A 17,441-nucleotide genomic window follows, 5' to 3' on the forward strand; every position below is an offset into this window, starting at 1 on the left:
TGAGAACGTGTGTGTGAACGTGTGTGCGTCTGTGTGTGTGTGTTGCTCCCTGCTGGACAGCTGCATCAACGCTGAACTCAAAAGGAAAAAGAAAGAAGATTAAATGGAGTTACAAAATTTTTTTTTTTCATCCTGAGTCGTCTTGTACATTATTGGAAGTGTTTAAAACAGGAAGAATCAGAATGCATTCAGATCATAATCTGCTTAAGGACCGAATAAATTATGTAAGGAAGGAAAAGTAGTGGCTGTTTGGGACAAATGAAATGCATTAGTTAGTGCTTGGTGGGTTTACTGTCAGCTCTGTGTTCAGCGGTCTGTGTCAGAGTCTCTTCCTGCTCTAACAGCTCAGTGTCTCTGCATCTGGCTGAGGGAGGTTTTTGTACGACTACAAATCACTGTGTGAACACCCAGGCACTATTTATGCTATGAAAACTCTGACAGTGATAAACTGCTGCATCGTCAGTCTGAACTCCACTGATGGTCAAACTGAAGTCAGAGCCGCTTCCACTGCCACTAAACCGATCTGGTGTTCCTGATTCAGGTTGGTTTACATATGTGATCAGGAGCTTTGGAGACTGTCCAGATTTCTGTTGGTACCAGAACATAAAATCATCATCACCATCATTATAAACATCCTCACTGGTTTTACAGGTCAGAGTGACGGTGGATCCTGGACTGGCTGTCTCTACTGAAGGCTGAGTCACAGTCACCTGACCGCTGCATCCTGCACACAAAAACAAATGTGTCATTTATCAGCAGAAAGAAACGAAGAGAAAAGGCAGCACATCATGTCTGAAATGTTGCTGAGTGAATGAACCTGGAAAACAGCAGCAGGCCAGCGTCCAGATGAGGATGGTGATGAGAGTCATGGTGGTTGTGCTTTCTGCTGTGTTGACTGACAGATCTGAGTCCTGCAGTGTTGAACTCACAGGACTATAAACCTTCTCACTTCACTGGAGGATCAGCTGACGATGCAAAGCCTCCTCTCTATGGAAATGATCTCTCTGCTCTCCACAGACTGAAGGCAACGAGGGACAAACATCAAGAGAAATAATGCTGCTTGGATTTACACTAAATATCATCTTCATCAAAGAGAAGAATATATTCATATTAGCGGAGCAGCTGAGGATTTAAGGATCAGTTTGTGTCCTCTGTGGTTGGTGTGATGTGTCTGTTTGTTGTCTGTTTGTCAAGTTCAACGTAGATCATTATTTTTATTTGAATGACTCTTAAAAACCCTCTTAAAATCATTAACATTAAAAAACAACATGTTCATTCAACCATTTATCAGCTGCTATTAAAGTGTGGAAAATGTGACTTTGTTACAAGGAGACTGTGATCGTTTCTCTGTCAGGTTTAGAAAAGTTCAAGAAAACTGAAGAAATAATCTTCATGTTTCAAATCATTTCAGTTCATATCATGAAACAAACTGTGTAGATGTGAAAAGTAGATATTTTTCTGTGTTATCAGAACAAGCAGAGATTGTTTTCAGTGGATAGATGATTGTTCACAGTGCAGGAGGTTTTTGTACGGCCGCTTAATGAGTTTGTATCACTGTGGAGGACTTTTGGTGGAGGAACCAAACTCATCATGGACTGTAAGTACCAGTGATTTTCATTTTGCTAAAGTTTTATCTTTTTTAAGTTTATTTAACATTTTGAAGTGCATTGTGATTCAGCTCAGTTCTCAAATGTTGATCATTTTTGTTTTTGTAAAAGTTGTGTTATACAGAAAAGCTGATCTCAGTCTGATGAACTATTTTCTGCCTCAAAATGTTTCGAAACGTAAATTTTAGATTTAAAACAAAACCGTTGAAATGAGATTTTCGCTTCACTTTGAAAAACAACATGACATAAATATATTTTATGTGTAAAAGCGGCTCGGCTCTGTGTTCACGGTTCATTCCTTTTACACGTAGAGAAAAGGAAGTGAAAGAGACAGATGACAAAGGTTGGAACTGTTTTCTCATCAGAGTTTCAGCTCGGTCACTTTAAACTATCTTCATCAGTCCAGTTTGTTTCAGTTGCTCTGACTCTTGAATGGTGTGTCTGATGCTGAGTGATTTATGAGATGTTGTTGTGTTTCATTTGATCAGTGCAGTAAATGAGCAGTACGTCTGCTTTCTTTATCAACAAGCCTTCATTCTCCTTCCTTTATCTTTCCTCCACCTCTCTCTCCTCCAGTGGGGGTGGTGCGGCCCATCCTGACCGTCTTCCCCCCCTCCAGAGAGAAGCTGCAGCAGGGTGATGCTACGCTGGTGTGTCTGGCCAACGGGGGCTTCCCCTCAGCCTGGAGGCTGGGCTGGAAGGTGGGGGGCAGCAGCAGCTCCTCGGGGGTGTCAAATAGCCCCGAGGTCCTGGGGAGCGACGGCCGCTACAGGTGGAGCAGCACCCTGAGCCTCTCTGAAGACCAGTGGAGGAAGGCGGGCTCAGTGAGCTGTGAGGCCATTCTGAATGGACACAGTCCTGTCACTCAAACCCTGGAGCCTGACCGCTGCTCCGAGTAGAGCTTCAGCATCACTTCCTGTCTGGAGACGATGCTGCTTCTTTGATGGAGATCTTCGTGAAGCTGCTCATCTCTTCTCGCCACACATTTCTGCTGCTTTTACAGATCTCTGCTCACTGTTTCAGCCTGCTTCTGCCCTTCAGCTTAAAGTTGATTTACTGTTAGAATGAAACAGACTCTTATTTGGTTAAAGAAAACCTGGTTTCATTAGAAATATGTTAGAATCATTTACTCATCATCAAATAAAAGAGTGTTTTACTATGAGTTGGTGTCTTAGTGTTTTTGTTTTTTTTTTCAAATATGAAAAATAAATCCATCATCAGTTCAGTACCATACCTGTTAATATATGACCAGAACAGGAAACAGTTTAAATTTACTTTCTGACATTTTCAATCTACAATAAAGAAAATTATGAATGAACTTTTGAACCTTTAAAATGTTGAAATAAATTGGGAACACTCACTCTTCTTTCTGTTAGTGTCTTTTTATTTAGATTTTGACTTCATCCAATGAGAAGACGATAAGAATAAAGTGTAAATGGAAAGGAGTTGATGAGTTTCAGTTGTGTTTAGATTCATTGTGGTTCTTCTTGATGACTCCTGTGTTTTGTTCACTGGACCAGTTTTCCTGCTCACTAACTCTCTGTACCTTCAGCAGACACTGACATGAGCCCAAATAAGTTTAAATTATTTCTAATAAGCAAAGAAAAGAAAAGAGAGAAAAAAATAATTTTAGGTCCTTGTTTGAAGTTTATTCCTGAAAATGTGAAATGTTTTGTTTTTTTAAATGACACAAAAACTTCTATTGACTCGACTGTTTGTAGGAAATGAGCTTCATATGATGTGATACACACTTATCCTGTTGTGAAAATCAATAAATATAAAATCTCTTTAATGTATATTCATATGTGAATCAGTATTTGGTGCTTGGTGGGTTTACTGTCAGCTCTGTGTTCAGCGGTCTGTGTCAGAGTCTCTTCCTGCTCTAACAGCTCAGTGTCTCTGCATCTGGCTGAGGGAGGTTTTTGTACGACTACAAATCACTGTGTGAACACAGCAGCACTATTTATCTCATGATAACTCTGACAGTAATAAACTGCTGCATCTTCAGTCTGAACTCCACTGATGGTCAAACTGAAGTCAGAGCGGCTTCCACTGCCACTAAACCGAGCTGGTGTTCCTGATACACGTTGGTTTACATATCTTATCAGGAGCTTTGGAGACTGTCCAGTTTTCTGTTGGTACCAGAACATAAAATCATCATCACCATCATTATAAACATTCCGGCTGGTTTTACAGGTCAGAGTGACGGTGGATCCTGGACTGGCTGTCTCTACTGAAGGCTGAGTCACAGTCACCTGACCGCTGCATCCTGCACATAAAAACAAATGTGTCATTTATCAGCAGAAAGAAACGAAGAGAAAAGGCAGCACATCATGTCTGAAATGTTGCTGAGTGAATGAACCTGGAAAACAGCAGCAGGCCAGCGTCCAGATGAGGATGGTGATGAGAGTCATGGTGGTTGTGCTTTCTGCTGTGTTGACTGACAGATCTGAGTCCTGCAGTGTTGAACTCACAGGACTATAAACCTTCTCACTTCACTGGAGGATCAGCTGACGATGCAAAGCCTCCTCTCTATGGAAATGATCTCTCTGCTCTCCACAGACTGAAGGCAACGAGGGACAAACATCAGGAGAAATAATGCCGCTTGGATTTACACTAAATATCATCTTCATCAGAGAGAAGAATATATTCATATTAGCGGAGCAGCTGAGGATTTATGGATCAGTTTGTATCCACTGTGGTTGGTGTGATTTGATTTGATTTGATCATTTCTCTGTCACGTTCAGAAAAGTTCAACAACACTGTAGAAATAATCTTTATTTAAAGTGGAAATATTAAAATTAACTGGAATGCCTTTTGCCATTTCCGTCACTGTTTTCTTAATATTCAATCGGTAAATTTTGATTTTATTTCATGTGAATTATATGAGTTCATTAGTTCACTGGCCCAGTTTTCCTCCTCAGTAACTTTCTGTTCCTGCAGCAGACGTTTTCACTTCAGTTAGACTGAGGGAAGTTTTTTTCCAGCCCTGTGTAAACGCTCCATCTCTGTGGAAGCCCAGACGGCGGTAATCTCCAACAGCTTCAGCTTGAACATCACTGATGGCTAAAGTGTAATGAGAATCAGAGAATCAGATGTACTGCCTCTGATCCGAGACAGAGTTCCTGAGTTTGGAGTTCATGCGTGGTATATAAGAAGTTTTGGATCCTGTCCAGGTTTCTGAAGGTCCCATCTGAGATCAGAACCAATATTTGAAGTCCCTCCAAGATGAACAGAACTTCAATTAATCAGTCTGGGTCAGAAAATTGTCTTTAAAAGACTGTTGAATGACAATGGGAATAAAAATCTTAATTTTAATACAATAGTTTAAAAATTTGTCAAGATTCAAAACTAAATATGAGGGAAGTTCCACTCACTCCAAATATTAATATATGATATGAGATAAAAGTTAGACCTTCTCACCCTCAGAAAACCCAACAGGACAAGCATCAGTTATCCTGATGCAGTTTTCAACGGTTCAGACTGACTGTAACTGTCAGCGATGCATAAAAGTCATGCAAAGCACATGTGGGCCCACCTGTCCTCATGAAACTGAGAGGGGCAGATGAGGTGGAGTGAGAGCAGGTTTTATTTCCATGCAAACTCACTCAGCTCATGGAGAAACTTTAGACTTTCTGTTTCTCATCTCTCTGCTCTTTCTGTCTTTGCAAAGCCGCCAAAAGGCCTTTGTGCTCATCGGCAAGTGCACACTGTCCTCTGCTGACGTTCCAACTTCATGTGGAGGAAATTCACACCGCTGCTTTAGTGCAGCGCTGAATAAAATGTTGTGTTTCTCAGCTGAAGGGGAAATTCTGACCCTGGCAACACAGAGATGATTGCGAGGTTGTGTTGTCGCTGATCTCTGGTGACTGTAGTGAAGTGGTCTTCAACCCTAACCCAGGTGTCAGATTATAATCTGAACTAACAATATAATACACATTCAGTATTTTTAATATCTGCCTCTTTTTATTGTACAACAATAAAAAGTTATTCCTCTGTACTGACAATGATGAAATATTGATTGAAAGACTGTTGTTCATTATTTTCTAACAGTGGATATATTCATAAGATAAATCTTGTTCTGAATATATATCAGAAATACAGAATCTTGCATCTGCCATTGATAAGGCATTTTGAGTTCTGTGCTGTTTAATGAACAATATATTAGTAGCTCTGATGCAGGAGAAATACTGCAAATGAATGTTATATCTGTCTCTGAACTGAAACAGCCTGTTTCTATTTCTCAGCCAGGAAGGACGGGTTGCATCATTGACCATCTGGAGCAGTAAAGGGGAACTAAACCTAGAACCTGATTGTCAGGCACATGAAAATCTGTGTTTCACTTCCCTTTTGACTGAAAATGACATGGAAGTTTATCAATGTGGTGTTTGTGCTGTCAGTGTTCAGGTGTCCCGCCTGGATGGGCCAGTGAATATATAAAAAATATACAACACATGCTATCGCACTGCATGTAAAAGTTTGCATTATATAACATATAGAGGACGATAACAGCTCTCATCTCTGCATCAGTTCGCATGGACAGACTGGCGAGTGCATTTGCTACACACACTCAAATGAATGAGCCTGAGTGTGGATAGTATGGAAAAATATTTATATGGATGTAATGTTTGTGTGTTTAAAGAAAAAAGTGATTATAAAGTGATTTAAAAACTTGAAAACAGATGTTCAAGTGAAATACTCTATAGATGAACACACGTGTCTGTTTCTGCTGCATAGACCTGAATGCTGCCCTCTGGGGTCAAAATAAACAACCTACATTCACCCTCGCAGCCCCTTCAATAACCAACACTCAAATCTCTTTTGGTCCACCTTTATTAATAATTTACATACTGTGTATTCCATTCAACATCACAAACTGTTGCTCTCACAATGAATGATAACGCATTCCTTTTAGATTTACCAATCATTCATATGATCACAAATGAGGGGAATGTGCGCTGGTCAAATGCTGCATCGTGTGTTCCAATCTGCTCATACTTCAACCTTCCATGTGAATGGGGCTCCCTGCGTCATGCGTCTGTTAAAGCTATGCGTAATAATTCTTTTTACTGTGATTGTCTGAACCGGCTGTAAATAAAAGGAGGCATACATCAAAGTCATGAGTGACTTAGAGAAAGTGAAAACAGCCACTTTCAAATACGGATTGGCTCTGGTGCGGCTTGAGTTTCTCAGGTTTATCAATACAAGTTCATAATTGCACAACTGCGGGGAAACTGAGGATGAACTGGTACATAAAAAAAAATGCTTTAAAAAATAAAAAAAAGTCCTCTTTTGTGTTAGATACAAGTATAAAACAATGATATACATATATTTTAAAAGCTGTAAAAAAATACAGTAATACCAATATGAAATATACAAAAAAAAAAAAAAAAAAAAAAAGCAAAGTTTTCCTCCAGTTCAGCAGACATGTTCATACAGTATTTGTGCTGGACTCACACCAACACATTGACAGGAAAGTATCTATTGCAAAAGGCAGAGACAGAGACAGAGCATCCAAACAAAGCAGCATATTGAGAGAAATGTTGCAGATACAGTGACCCCGAGCTTTCGAGGCACTTTTCAGTGTTCATAGTTTGCATAGTTTGTAGAGGAGGTTGATAGCAGAGGTGCATAAAGTCCACGTTGAGATGATGATAGTGCCTATTTTGCTGCATGAAAACACCCTAAACTGCCACCAGAAGGCTGGACATTTTGTCAACTATCACTGGAAATTAATAAAAAGGTTTCACGTACAGAAAACAGACTTGTATCTCAGCCGTTTCCTGGAATGAGCTATGGGGTCGAACAAGGACACTGGTTTGGGTTTTCCATGACACAAAGACTACACTGTCCCCGTCAGTTGAGGGCAAACTTAGTGCATTGTACTTTTCCAGGCCAACATCAGAATTAATGGACTCCAGTCTAGTCAATATGCATGTGTGTTGCCGTAGCAACAGAGGCCAAATATACCAGTTTCATTGAACTTCATGAATTTGAAGATTCGTCACATCAAAGAAGGTCGCTAATGTCTTGAAGCTTAATAAAAAAATTTTTAAATAAACTGGTTCCATGGCAACTGTTTTCATGAATGTCAAATTTCAACTCCTCCAATATTTCTTCTCAATGTTGTCATCAAAGTGAAGATTATAAGGTCAAAGGTGGTAGCTTATAGATGTCCGACACTTGAAATGAGTCACAAGTAGTCACAGCTTTGATAGATAACAATTTTGAGAAATCAATCAGTCCACTGATTGATGCCAATTTCCTTCCTATCTTAAGAGTGCACTGTTCTTGCAGTTAGTATAGAAGAAGGACCAGCGTCGGCGTTAACTACGCACACGTGACAAGGCAGCAACGTATAGAGAACTATGGCTTTGTGGTGATTTGGACCAAGGCACAAAGATAAGTTAAATATGGCTTTGGAAAGGAACGCAGGGATGAACAACAACAACAACAACAAAACACACAAACAGAGGGTCTGATGACCATCATGGGTAAACCAGTCGAAAATGCTGGCTGGCTTGGATGTCGTTGGCATCAGGTCTTGCAGTCTGAGACTGCGAGTTAGCGGTTGCTCCTCATGGCCTCCTTAGCTGCCAGAATTAGTGGGGTGAGGCTGGACAGAGGCTTGGCCAGCTTCAGGAATGGATGCTACACAGAGACAGAGCAGACATCACATAGAATGAAGTGAAAATTTGAAATCAATCTTTAGAAACCTCTCTTATTCTGGGGTTATTACTCTGCAGCTGTTTTAGTTATGGACTCATGTTTGAATCGCTCTTCTAACAAAAATGTCACAAATCCTCTGGTTTCCCTCTTTTGTCACGATGTGGTGTTCATATTTATTTAAGTAGTCACACAGAATCCCATAATGTGCAGAACGATCCTGTGAGCCCGCTGTACCTGTAGCAGTTCTCTGCCTGATCCTCGTTTCTCCACATCCATTTCCAGACAACGGGACAGGAAGGCTCTGAAGACAGGGGACAGCTTCTCTGGACTCTGCAGCTCAGGAGTCCCATTGGTGGCAATTAAATACAATGCCTAAGATCAACACAATAAAATGCATTAATTAATTAGTTAGGATTTAGTAAGCTAGATTAGTAAACATCAAAAATGTTCTACATATTTCTACGAAGATGTAACCCTGATAATCAAATATGATATGCAATGAATCAATCAATGAAATTCTATTTGCAAAGCACATTTCATACAGGCTGTTTAAAGAGCTTCACAGATGAGAAGGCAAGGGCAAATATGGCCCGTCGTGACTGCAGGTGTTATAACATTAACTGAGGACATGAAATTTTGACCTCATGGTGGTGCTAGAGGAAAAGTCAGGGGATCACTAAAGTCATCATGATTCATTTTGTACTGGATAAATGAGATTTTCCTTAAATGTGAAGTCACCAAATCAAATATCCCCTTTTCCTCCTCCCAGCAAACACTCACCCTGAGAGGGTTCTCATTGAGATATGGAGGTTCTCCCTCCACCATCTCTATGGCCATAATCCCCAAAGACCAAATGTCCACTTTGGGTCCGTAGGCTTTCCTAGTCACCACCTCTGGAGCCATCCAGTATGGAGTCCCCACCATTGTGCTGCGCTTGCTCTGCTCTGGAGTGATCTGGGCACAGAAACCGAAGTCAGCTGCAAAGAGAGGAGAAAAAAAAAAAAAAACACGGGTTAGATAATTATATTCACGGTCCTTACCACAGCTGAGAATAAAAGTGTACGTCCAACATTAAAACTGTTTTAATGTGCATGTTTGCGTGTGCTCTGTGTCTCTCACTGAGCTTGACTGAGCCGTCCATCCCCAGCAGGACGTTGTCACTCTTGATGTCTCTGTGGATGACCTGGTTGGCATGAAGAAACTCTAGAGCCTGAAGGACCTGAACAGAGAGAGGGAGAAAGGTTAGTATCTGCAAAATGCGATGTGCATAAGTGGCAAAAGCAAACAATGCGAAACGATTTTCATATGCTGTGGGTGTGTTGGTAAAGACAAAGAGATACAACTCGGTGTGAGAAGAAAGTCAAGTCCTGTCAGCGAAACCGTTTTTAATGCGACACAAGTGCTTTGACGGGTCTTCACTGGTATCTTCTGCAAGCTCTTCTGTCTGAGAAGAGTCATACCTCTCTGCACACAGCAGCGATCTGAGCCTCGTCCATACACGTCTCCGTCACGACATCGGTCAGAGAGCCACCGGCCAGATACTCCATCACCACAAAAAGCTCATCTCCTACAAGGAAACTAAAAATACATGCACAAGCTTGAATGATCAGATTCATTAGAGATGTGTATTGTGTGATGGTCTGCTCAGTATGTGTTAGTTCTGTGTTACCTATCTAAGAAATTGACAATGTTGGGGTTCTTCAGCTCCTTCATGACCAAGATCTCGTTGATAATTAGCTCTTTCTTTGGCTGCTTCTGCAGGTTAATCTGTTTGATGGCCACCTGTGAAACACAACATCTGGTAAATGCCATAAATAGGCAATAAGAATAGGCATAGAATTTTTGGACTCTCAGGTTCTGATGATTTAAAGCTTCCAAACGAGGTGTTTTTTTTTTTCCATAGAGCTTTATTTTCAAGAGAAAATGTGTTGAATGTGGGAACTGAGGTTCTGGTATTTCCTCAAACTTCTCGCCAAAGTCTTCTCCTGTTTCCCAAGAAAGAATTCCTGTTGACTCCAGAGATTTATAGCGTGTGTGTGTGTGTGTGTGTCAAGGAACTCTGTGGGTGGTTTCGTTTTCTGGTCTAAGAAACAGCAGATTTAATAATCTTACCTCTTGTCCAGTGGCAACATCTATGGCTGTGTAAACTGTACCAGATGCCCTGAGAGCAGAAAAACAGTGAGAGGTGGAAAGCGAGGCCTTTTCCCATTAATGCTAATGACAATGTCGTTGTTGAAATGTTCCTTATAATCAGTTTGGACAAGCAGCCTCCATTCTCACTCCTGACTCACCCCTGGCCGATCTTCTCATAGCGAGTGTATTTTTTCTTAGGATCTCCGATGCTGACAATAGTTCCTAAGAGTCACCCGAAAAAAAAAGTCAAGTCAGCTCTAGTGGAGTCAAAAATAGAAGGCGACTCTGCCTGCAGTGTGTCATTTTCAGTTTGTATCTGAGCGGTGGCCATACTTAGTTTCTCCATGATCTCTTCGTCAGTCATTTTGCCTCCCTTCTTTTTCTGTTTGTCGGCTGCCTTGGAGGCGGCGTCTCCCTCTGGAGCAGGGATAGGATCTATGACTGATCTTGTGTATACCTAACACAACAGGGGAAAGAAAAAAGTTCAAGAAAACTGACCTTGGATGATCTTTTCTATTTATAGTCACCTGACTTTAGTCACAAAGACTAAAATTCACTCTAGAGAAGAGTGTCAACTAAATGTCTAAATGTCTAAAATAACTTACTGGTTTCACAGTTTATACAACATTGTTTACTTGATGTCTGCTTTCTTGCATTGTGGGGGGGAAAAAAAAAAAAAAATCACAATTCTGTCACAACTACTCACTGATTTTGTGTGTTCTGGCCGTGGGGCCACAACTGGAGGTGGCGTATCGTCATCGTCATCATCGTCGCCATCCTTGCCACCTGATGGGGAAGTAGCTGTACCCTGCTTGCCTGGCTGCGACAAACAAATATGCACAGATAAAATCTAAATAAGTCGCTGAACGAGGTTAATGTCACGCTTTTTTAATAAGTGGAAGTAACAACAGGAGCTGCTCACCGACTGCGAGTCTTTGTCTGAGAGAGAGAAAACAACACAACAGAAAGTGTCAGGACCAGAGAGAAAGTCTGCACAGCTGAAAAAGTGGACGTTTATTGATCTGTTGACTGAAAGGAAACTGACCTGAGGCGGAAAAACTGAGGTATTTTTGTTTTCCACTGGTGGAGTCGTAGAACTTCAGAATGTCGAGGACGGCCTGAGGATTCTGTTTCTGTTCTGATTTACTTATGTTAGAGGTTTGAAGAAGACGGGCCCACTGGTCCGGCATGCCCTGGACAAACACAAGCCGAGTTAGCATAGCTGGATATTTAGCACTTGTGAAAAATGATATATGTTTACGTAATGTTATAATAAGAACAACAGAAACAAAGTGGGATAGAACAAAGTCATTTACAAAGGATGAACAATTAGTTTTCACAAGCTGCTTGTTTTTCGCTGAGCAGGCTGAGAATGTGGCTGGAAATCACTGAGCTTTAAAAAGGTGTCAGAAGGTGAGCTTTGAACATGCTAACTGTTTTGCTCCAACTCCAACTCCAACTCCAAACCAGGCAAAGTGACATTGATTTAGAAAAGTATCACTGTGAGATACTTACGGTGAACTCTCCTGTGACTGCATCAAAACCCACATGGATGGTGTGTTCAAAGTCTGACGGGGAGGATATCTCAGGTCTGTCCTTGTCCCGGTCCTTCTTCCTACCTCCTGCAGATAGAGGTCAAAGGTCAGTGTTTGGGTACCTTTATGTATATATATGTAGTCCTGAATGTTCCTCACCTTTCTCAGAGGCAAACATTGAGATGATCTTGTTTCTGGACTTCTTCTCCTCTGGTACAGACGGCAGCGGCCGAGAGTTGTGATTGGCTGACTGGCCGTCTTTGGCTCCTCCTCCTTGGCTACTCATCCTGACAGGGGGGGCAGGGGGCTTGTCGTCACACACTCTGCTGTCACACATCTACACACAAGTGCACCTGTAGAGACGAGATGAGATGCACAAGTTTAAACGCATCCGAGACTTTCACCAAGTCTAGGAGTGGGTTGTATGCTCGATCCCTCGTTCACCTCTTCCTGCCCCCCACACACACACACACAATTTCACAATGCCAGTGAAAGCATGACACGTTAGCTCAAAATGAGGAATAGCTGAACAAAAACTGAACATCAAATGAAGACAAAACTCACGCATGCCTAACTAATCCATCCAGGCCCCAGTTTGTGGAGAAGCACGGAGTGCTGGAGCAAAGGACCAGAGAATTTGAGAGCAGGAAATAAGGCTGAATGGGCTAAGTGACGTGTTGAGTCTCGTACAAGCTTACAGATGAATGAGGAAGGAAAGGAAGCAGTGAGGCTGAGAGGGAAGAGACTCTCAGTAAGAAGCTGACTGACTGCTATGAGCTCAGTTTGAGTGTGTGTGTGTGTGTATATGTGTTGTGTTGATGTTGTGTTTCTGTGCTTTAGCCTACATTCGCTTGTAAATCAGATGGACAAAATAAGAGACAGAACTGCACAACTGCATTTTCACACATGTATTTGTGAACACCTTCCACATTTTATATTTCAACCATTACCCAAATATGGTGAAAACAGAGAGTAGACACATACAGACACGCGCACAAATGAAACCATCAACCACAAGAGCACCTCTCAGCATACTGCAGAGCAAGCAGTTCAAATAACTATGAGCTGCAGCCTACATTCTTCGTGATGTCACAGACAGGAAACAGGAAGCAAACAAAGGTTTCCTCACTTCCTGTGTCTGACCGCCAATGACACAGCGTGTATTAAACCTGGATGAGAAACTTAGCTCAGGCAGGTAAGCCTTTGACTTAAAGCCTCCTCCTCTAACAGCCCTTCTGACCTCACTTGCTCATCATTCTATCATTCATCATTCTAAAAACAAACAAACAAGCAAAAGAAAACAACAACAACAAAAACACAAAATAAATTGATTCAGACTCTACCTGTAAAATATCTGACCATGGGTTCCTTTCCCTGCCGAGCCAATACACACAACATTAGGCCTTTAACAACGCTCACACAGTCTGCTTTGTCCTGTGTAACTGCAATCTCAGACCACAAAAAGACACGCCATGAGACGCAGCACCGCTAACTTCAGTCAGTCATTTTCCCCTTCCAAAATTATTTGTGAATCATTCACTACTCTGTAAATCTGAGCCTTTGATGAAAATCATCCAGCGTCTGTTCAATGATGTGTAAATGACCGGACACTCATGTCTGAAGTTGCTGGTAAACTTTAGATTCTGTGATGTGGCAAAACTCCTTTCACTGCAAAAACCACAACGAAATGAGCCTGAACCGTGAAACTGAGACATTCCTCTTTCTCGCCTTAATTCCCCAAATGTCTTCTAAGAAGTTTTGTTTCTTTTTGTCTAAACTGTGAAGGTACTCACCTGTTTGTCGCTTCTTCTGCACCTCACAGAAGACCACGTAAACAATGAAATCTGCGTGTGAATACCTCCTTCTCCAGTTGTCATTTATCTACTTTACTCTCATGGCTTGGTTTCTTACAGTTCTCCCTTTCCTCCCCTCCACAGGGCAGGTCTTAGCAGGCTGCCTCATTCCTCAGAAATCCATGATGGGACAAGTGTACTCTTGCCCAGGCAGGATAAAATTAGCCCTAGCTTCAGCCTTAATGTGCATTTTAAAAGTGTGTGCATGTGTGTGTGTGTGTGTGTGGACTTCATGTTTGGTGCTAGCTGGCCAGGCTGAGACAAGCTGTCTCTCTGTAGGAATTCAATAGCTGGAGGGCTGCAGCAGACGTGCTCTCCTGTTCATCTCTCTCTCTCTCTCTCTCTCACACACACACAAGACTCCTACACATGCAGGGAGGCTGTCTCAAACATACACACATTCCCTGGCCTGAAACACACACTCCCCTTTCCAACAGGGGCTCCATTGTGAGCACTTGAACATCTTTTATGCGGCTGTGAGCTGAGTTCCTGAGCACAGCAGCAAAAAAATAAAAAATAAATAAAAAAAGTTTGAGTGAAGCGGGCAGGTGCACGTGTCAGCACTGCAGGCTACATGCTTGCGTTTGTGTAACGGCCCACACCCTGTTACGACTGACATGATTAATAATAGATTAATTTGCCTTTTACCCTTAAAAGTCCTTGAAACTTTATACTAAGCTAACTGGCTGCCAGCTGATTCTTTGTTTAAATGAACACAAGCCAAACACATTAAAAAGTATTAAATCCTAAAGAGATTATGTTTTGTCTTTCTGTTTGGTGAGTGTTTGTCATCATTTTGGGGGTATCTTATATGCCAAAGTAAAGATTTAAGTCATGTCTTTCATTTGAGGATCTTCAGGATTGGCTTCACTTTTCCGCCCTGTTGTCTAAATCCATTTTTATTAACAATCTATGGTTTGAAGTAGAGTCGGATTAGGTTAATGAGATGTAGTCTTTTTTTTTGCAAAGGGACTAATATTTCATTCATTCAACTCATTAAGTTTCCCATTTGCAAAAAGGAGCAGGAAATCAAATCTTATATTATATTATATTGCCTGCCCCCTATTCATGAAAAAAAGCACCATTTGATGATCGGCATACAGCCAGATTTTGCACAATGTGAAGTATACAGTTAATACATAAAGAAACAAACAATGTTCACATGAAAAAAAAAAGAAAGAAAAGAAACGCTCTCACTATTTATTCTGTCTGACCAGTGTCCTCTCATGGAGACTTGTTTAAAATGGATCAAAATGATCAATCAATCACTGTCAATCTCCTAACTGATGAGTCATCTAACAGTTTCAGCCAAAATGAATTTGATGCCTTAGCAGTTGTAGGCTGCACATTTCCCTTCACATTCCTCTCTACTCTTCTTTTTTCCAAGTTATTCCATCACACTCTTCATAACTTGGTAACCAAACATAATATTTTACATCCATGCAGCTGCCAGCTGTATCCCTCATCTGTTCTCAGTTCACAGAGGACATCATCGCAGCGCTCCGGAGCCTGGCTCATCTCTCTGCCCTATATAATTTCTCTTCCTCATTTGCCACGCTCCCGATGTATCAGGGCACTTTCTATTCCCTGTGATTGGCCAGCGTCAAGGGAAACCCACTTCCTCATCCTGGAACTCCCCGAGCGCCTAAAGAGGTCACAGGACCAGGCCCGCCAACCAGATCGTTGCAAACACAGCCGCCGAGGTGTTTACAGGAAGTGGACGGCAAGTCTTTTGTATCTGGCTTCTATAAAAGGAAATTCTGTGGAGGACTTCCTGGAAGGAGTGATGAAGCTGACACACACAAACCACTTCCATCCATTTTCATTCAGATACACAGAAACGTAAAATATATACAACCTACTCTTTCATAGAAAGCATACCCTACACACACGTACTGTTTGTGCTCCGTAGCCTCCACAGTCACTTGGCTGATTATGTGCCTGGCAGGGAATGAAACGTAAACACACTGGCCAGCTGCACACCCACACAGAGCACCTTATCCTGTTATTCAAACAGCTGCCTCACCTCTCTGTCAATATTGTGATGGATCAAAATCACCAACCTGGCAACCCGAGGCCCCAAACAATTGTCAGAACACATTTGGACCAGTTACAAAATCAGCCTCAGGACTCCCAGCCTAAGTCTGTTTGTTTTCAGGGTCTATCACATGAATGACAGAGATTCAGACTCCCTGCGGTATTAACCACCTCGAGTGAGGAATCGCAGTCACCGAGTTCAACGCTGATTTGATATGTGGCATTCACAGGCAATGCCAGAGGCAGGATTTTAGGAACACTGAGGTTCGCCAGTCAAACTCACACTGCTCCAATTTTCCAGAGGAAGAAGTAACACATTCAAACTGCTTGTTTTGTCGCAGCAGCAGAACAAAAGCCACATCTGAATAGCCGGAGCAACAAATGTTACATTGTTCGAAATTATTTGATTAAGTTAAATAGCTGCAGATTAAGTTTCTGATGATTGACTAAGTGCTTAAAGGACAAGTCATTTTACATTTTTTATTCCTGGTTCAAGCCTCCTCACGTTGCCAGTAATTCTGTTCTGGGGAGGAAAAACAACACACAGTGATTTTTATCCTCCTTTACTGACTGAAACATCCTTAAAATAGAACCACAATGAAACGATACAGCAGTTATTATAACAACATCGGTGTGTTCTCCCAGCTAAGGTCCTGTTTGCATATATTAAAAAATAGCAGATAGCAGAAGTAGTAAGCAGGTGATTTGATTCTACTCTCAGTAAAATAAGATTTTACTTTTGCCAAATGAAGAAAGTGAACCCTTTCAAACCATGAACTGCAAACTCGCCATTAATCCAAAATAAAAAACTGTGTTGGCTGAGCAGCTCTGCTTTAAAGCATCTTCTAAACTCCTTGACAGACCTTTAAAGGCCTGTTTTTAAAGTCGTGACCTGCAGCAGCCTTATCACAGATGTTTTGTACACACTGCTGCTGTCCCTGCACACTGTCATTACTTTGGATCAAATTAAAAAGGAGACAAACCACATGTCCCACTAACTCTTTGGATCTGGATCTCCTGCCTGCTTCTGTTTTATTTTTATCATCTTCAAACACAGAAAGAAGAAGAAGAAGAAGAAGAAGAAGAAGAAGAAGAAGAAGAAGAAGAAGAAGAAGACAACCATGGCAGAAGATGCCACTCAGTCAGATTCACTCAGATTCTCTTTGTTTCCTGTCAGATAAATCAGTCAGCTTGAATGTTGAATGAGCAGATGCAAACTCACCGGCTGCTGTCAACCGCAAAGACTCAACCTCAGTCCGGTCAACTCGCGAAACAGCGATCCGTTTTGTGTGTGTGTGTGTGTGTGTGTTTGTTCGTTTGTTTTTTAAACACTGATTTTCGGTCCGTTTAAGATCCAGATTTCAGAGTTCACCAACTCTCCCAGCGGTGTGAGAAAAAAAAAAACAAAAAACAAAGAGCTGTCTTTTTCTCCAAGGACCGATATCCTTGTGTGTTTGCCCCCCTGAGTCCGCTCTTCTTGGCTCGGCCCGGGGAGGAACCTCAGGGAAGAGGAAGCGGAACGTCGTCGAAACGAGCGGAGGAGACGGAACCTTGGCGGCTTCCGTAGCTCTCATTGGACGAAGCGCAGAGGGCGCGTGAAACGCAGC

The 17,441-nt window shown here is 41.7% G+C and overlaps 1 protein-coding gene and 1 gene segment (V, D, J or C); one reads left to right on the forward strand and one right to left on the reverse strand.

The window, feature by feature from the left end:
* Positions 1-406: 406 nt before the first annotated feature.
* LOC115035324 (immunoglobulin lambda constant 6-like) lies at positions 407-3,309 on the forward strand. The segment is given in 3 exon segments: positions 407-541; positions 652-1,597; positions 2,184-3,309. Coding segments are annotated over 2 exon segments (330 nt in total).
* Positions 3,310-6,428: 3,119 nt separating this feature from the next.
* LOC115035429 (serine/threonine-protein kinase PAK 2-like) lies at positions 6,429-13,881 on the reverse strand. Its single transcript, XM_029493227.1, has 15 exons — positions 13,738-13,881; positions 12,104-12,297; positions 11,925-12,031; positions 11,455-11,602; positions 11,332-11,348; positions 11,116-11,229; positions 10,743-10,866; positions 10,568-10,631; positions 10,389-10,437; positions 9,946-10,058; positions 9,737-9,854; positions 9,396-9,495; positions 9,057-9,253; positions 8,511-8,648; positions 6,429-8,258 (listed from the first exon to the last, which is right to left on the reverse strand). The coding sequence occupies exons 2-15, from the start codon at positions 12,279-12,281 to the stop codon at positions 8,172-8,174; spliced, it is 1,554 nt and encodes a 517-aa protein (XP_029349087.1). The 5' UTR covers positions 12,282-12,297; positions 13,738-13,881; the 3' UTR covers positions 6,429-8,171.
* Positions 13,882-17,441: the final 3,560 nt, after the last annotated feature.

The sequence above is a fragment of the Echeneis naucrates genome, chromosome 22 (assembly GCF_900963305.1).
Source record: "Echeneis naucrates chromosome 22, fEcheNa1.1, whole genome shotgun sequence".
NCBI classification, from domain to species: Eukaryota; Metazoa; Chordata; class Actinopteri; order Carangiformes; family Echeneidae; genus Echeneis; species Echeneis naucrates.

Coding starts and splice junctions, on each gene's coding strand:
- LOC115035429 (XM_029493227.1), bottom strand. CDS start 12,281: ATGTGTGACAGCAGAGTGTGTGACGACAAGCCCCCTGCCCCCCCTGTC. Junction 10,059..10,388: donor ATGTTGCCACTGGACAAGAG/GTAAGATTATTA, acceptor TGTGTTTCACAG/GTGGCCATCAAACAGATTAA. Junction 9,496..9,736: donor TCGCTGCTGTGTGCAGAGAG/GTATGACTCTTC, acceptor CTCTCTGTTCAG/GTCCTTCAGGCTCTAGAGTT.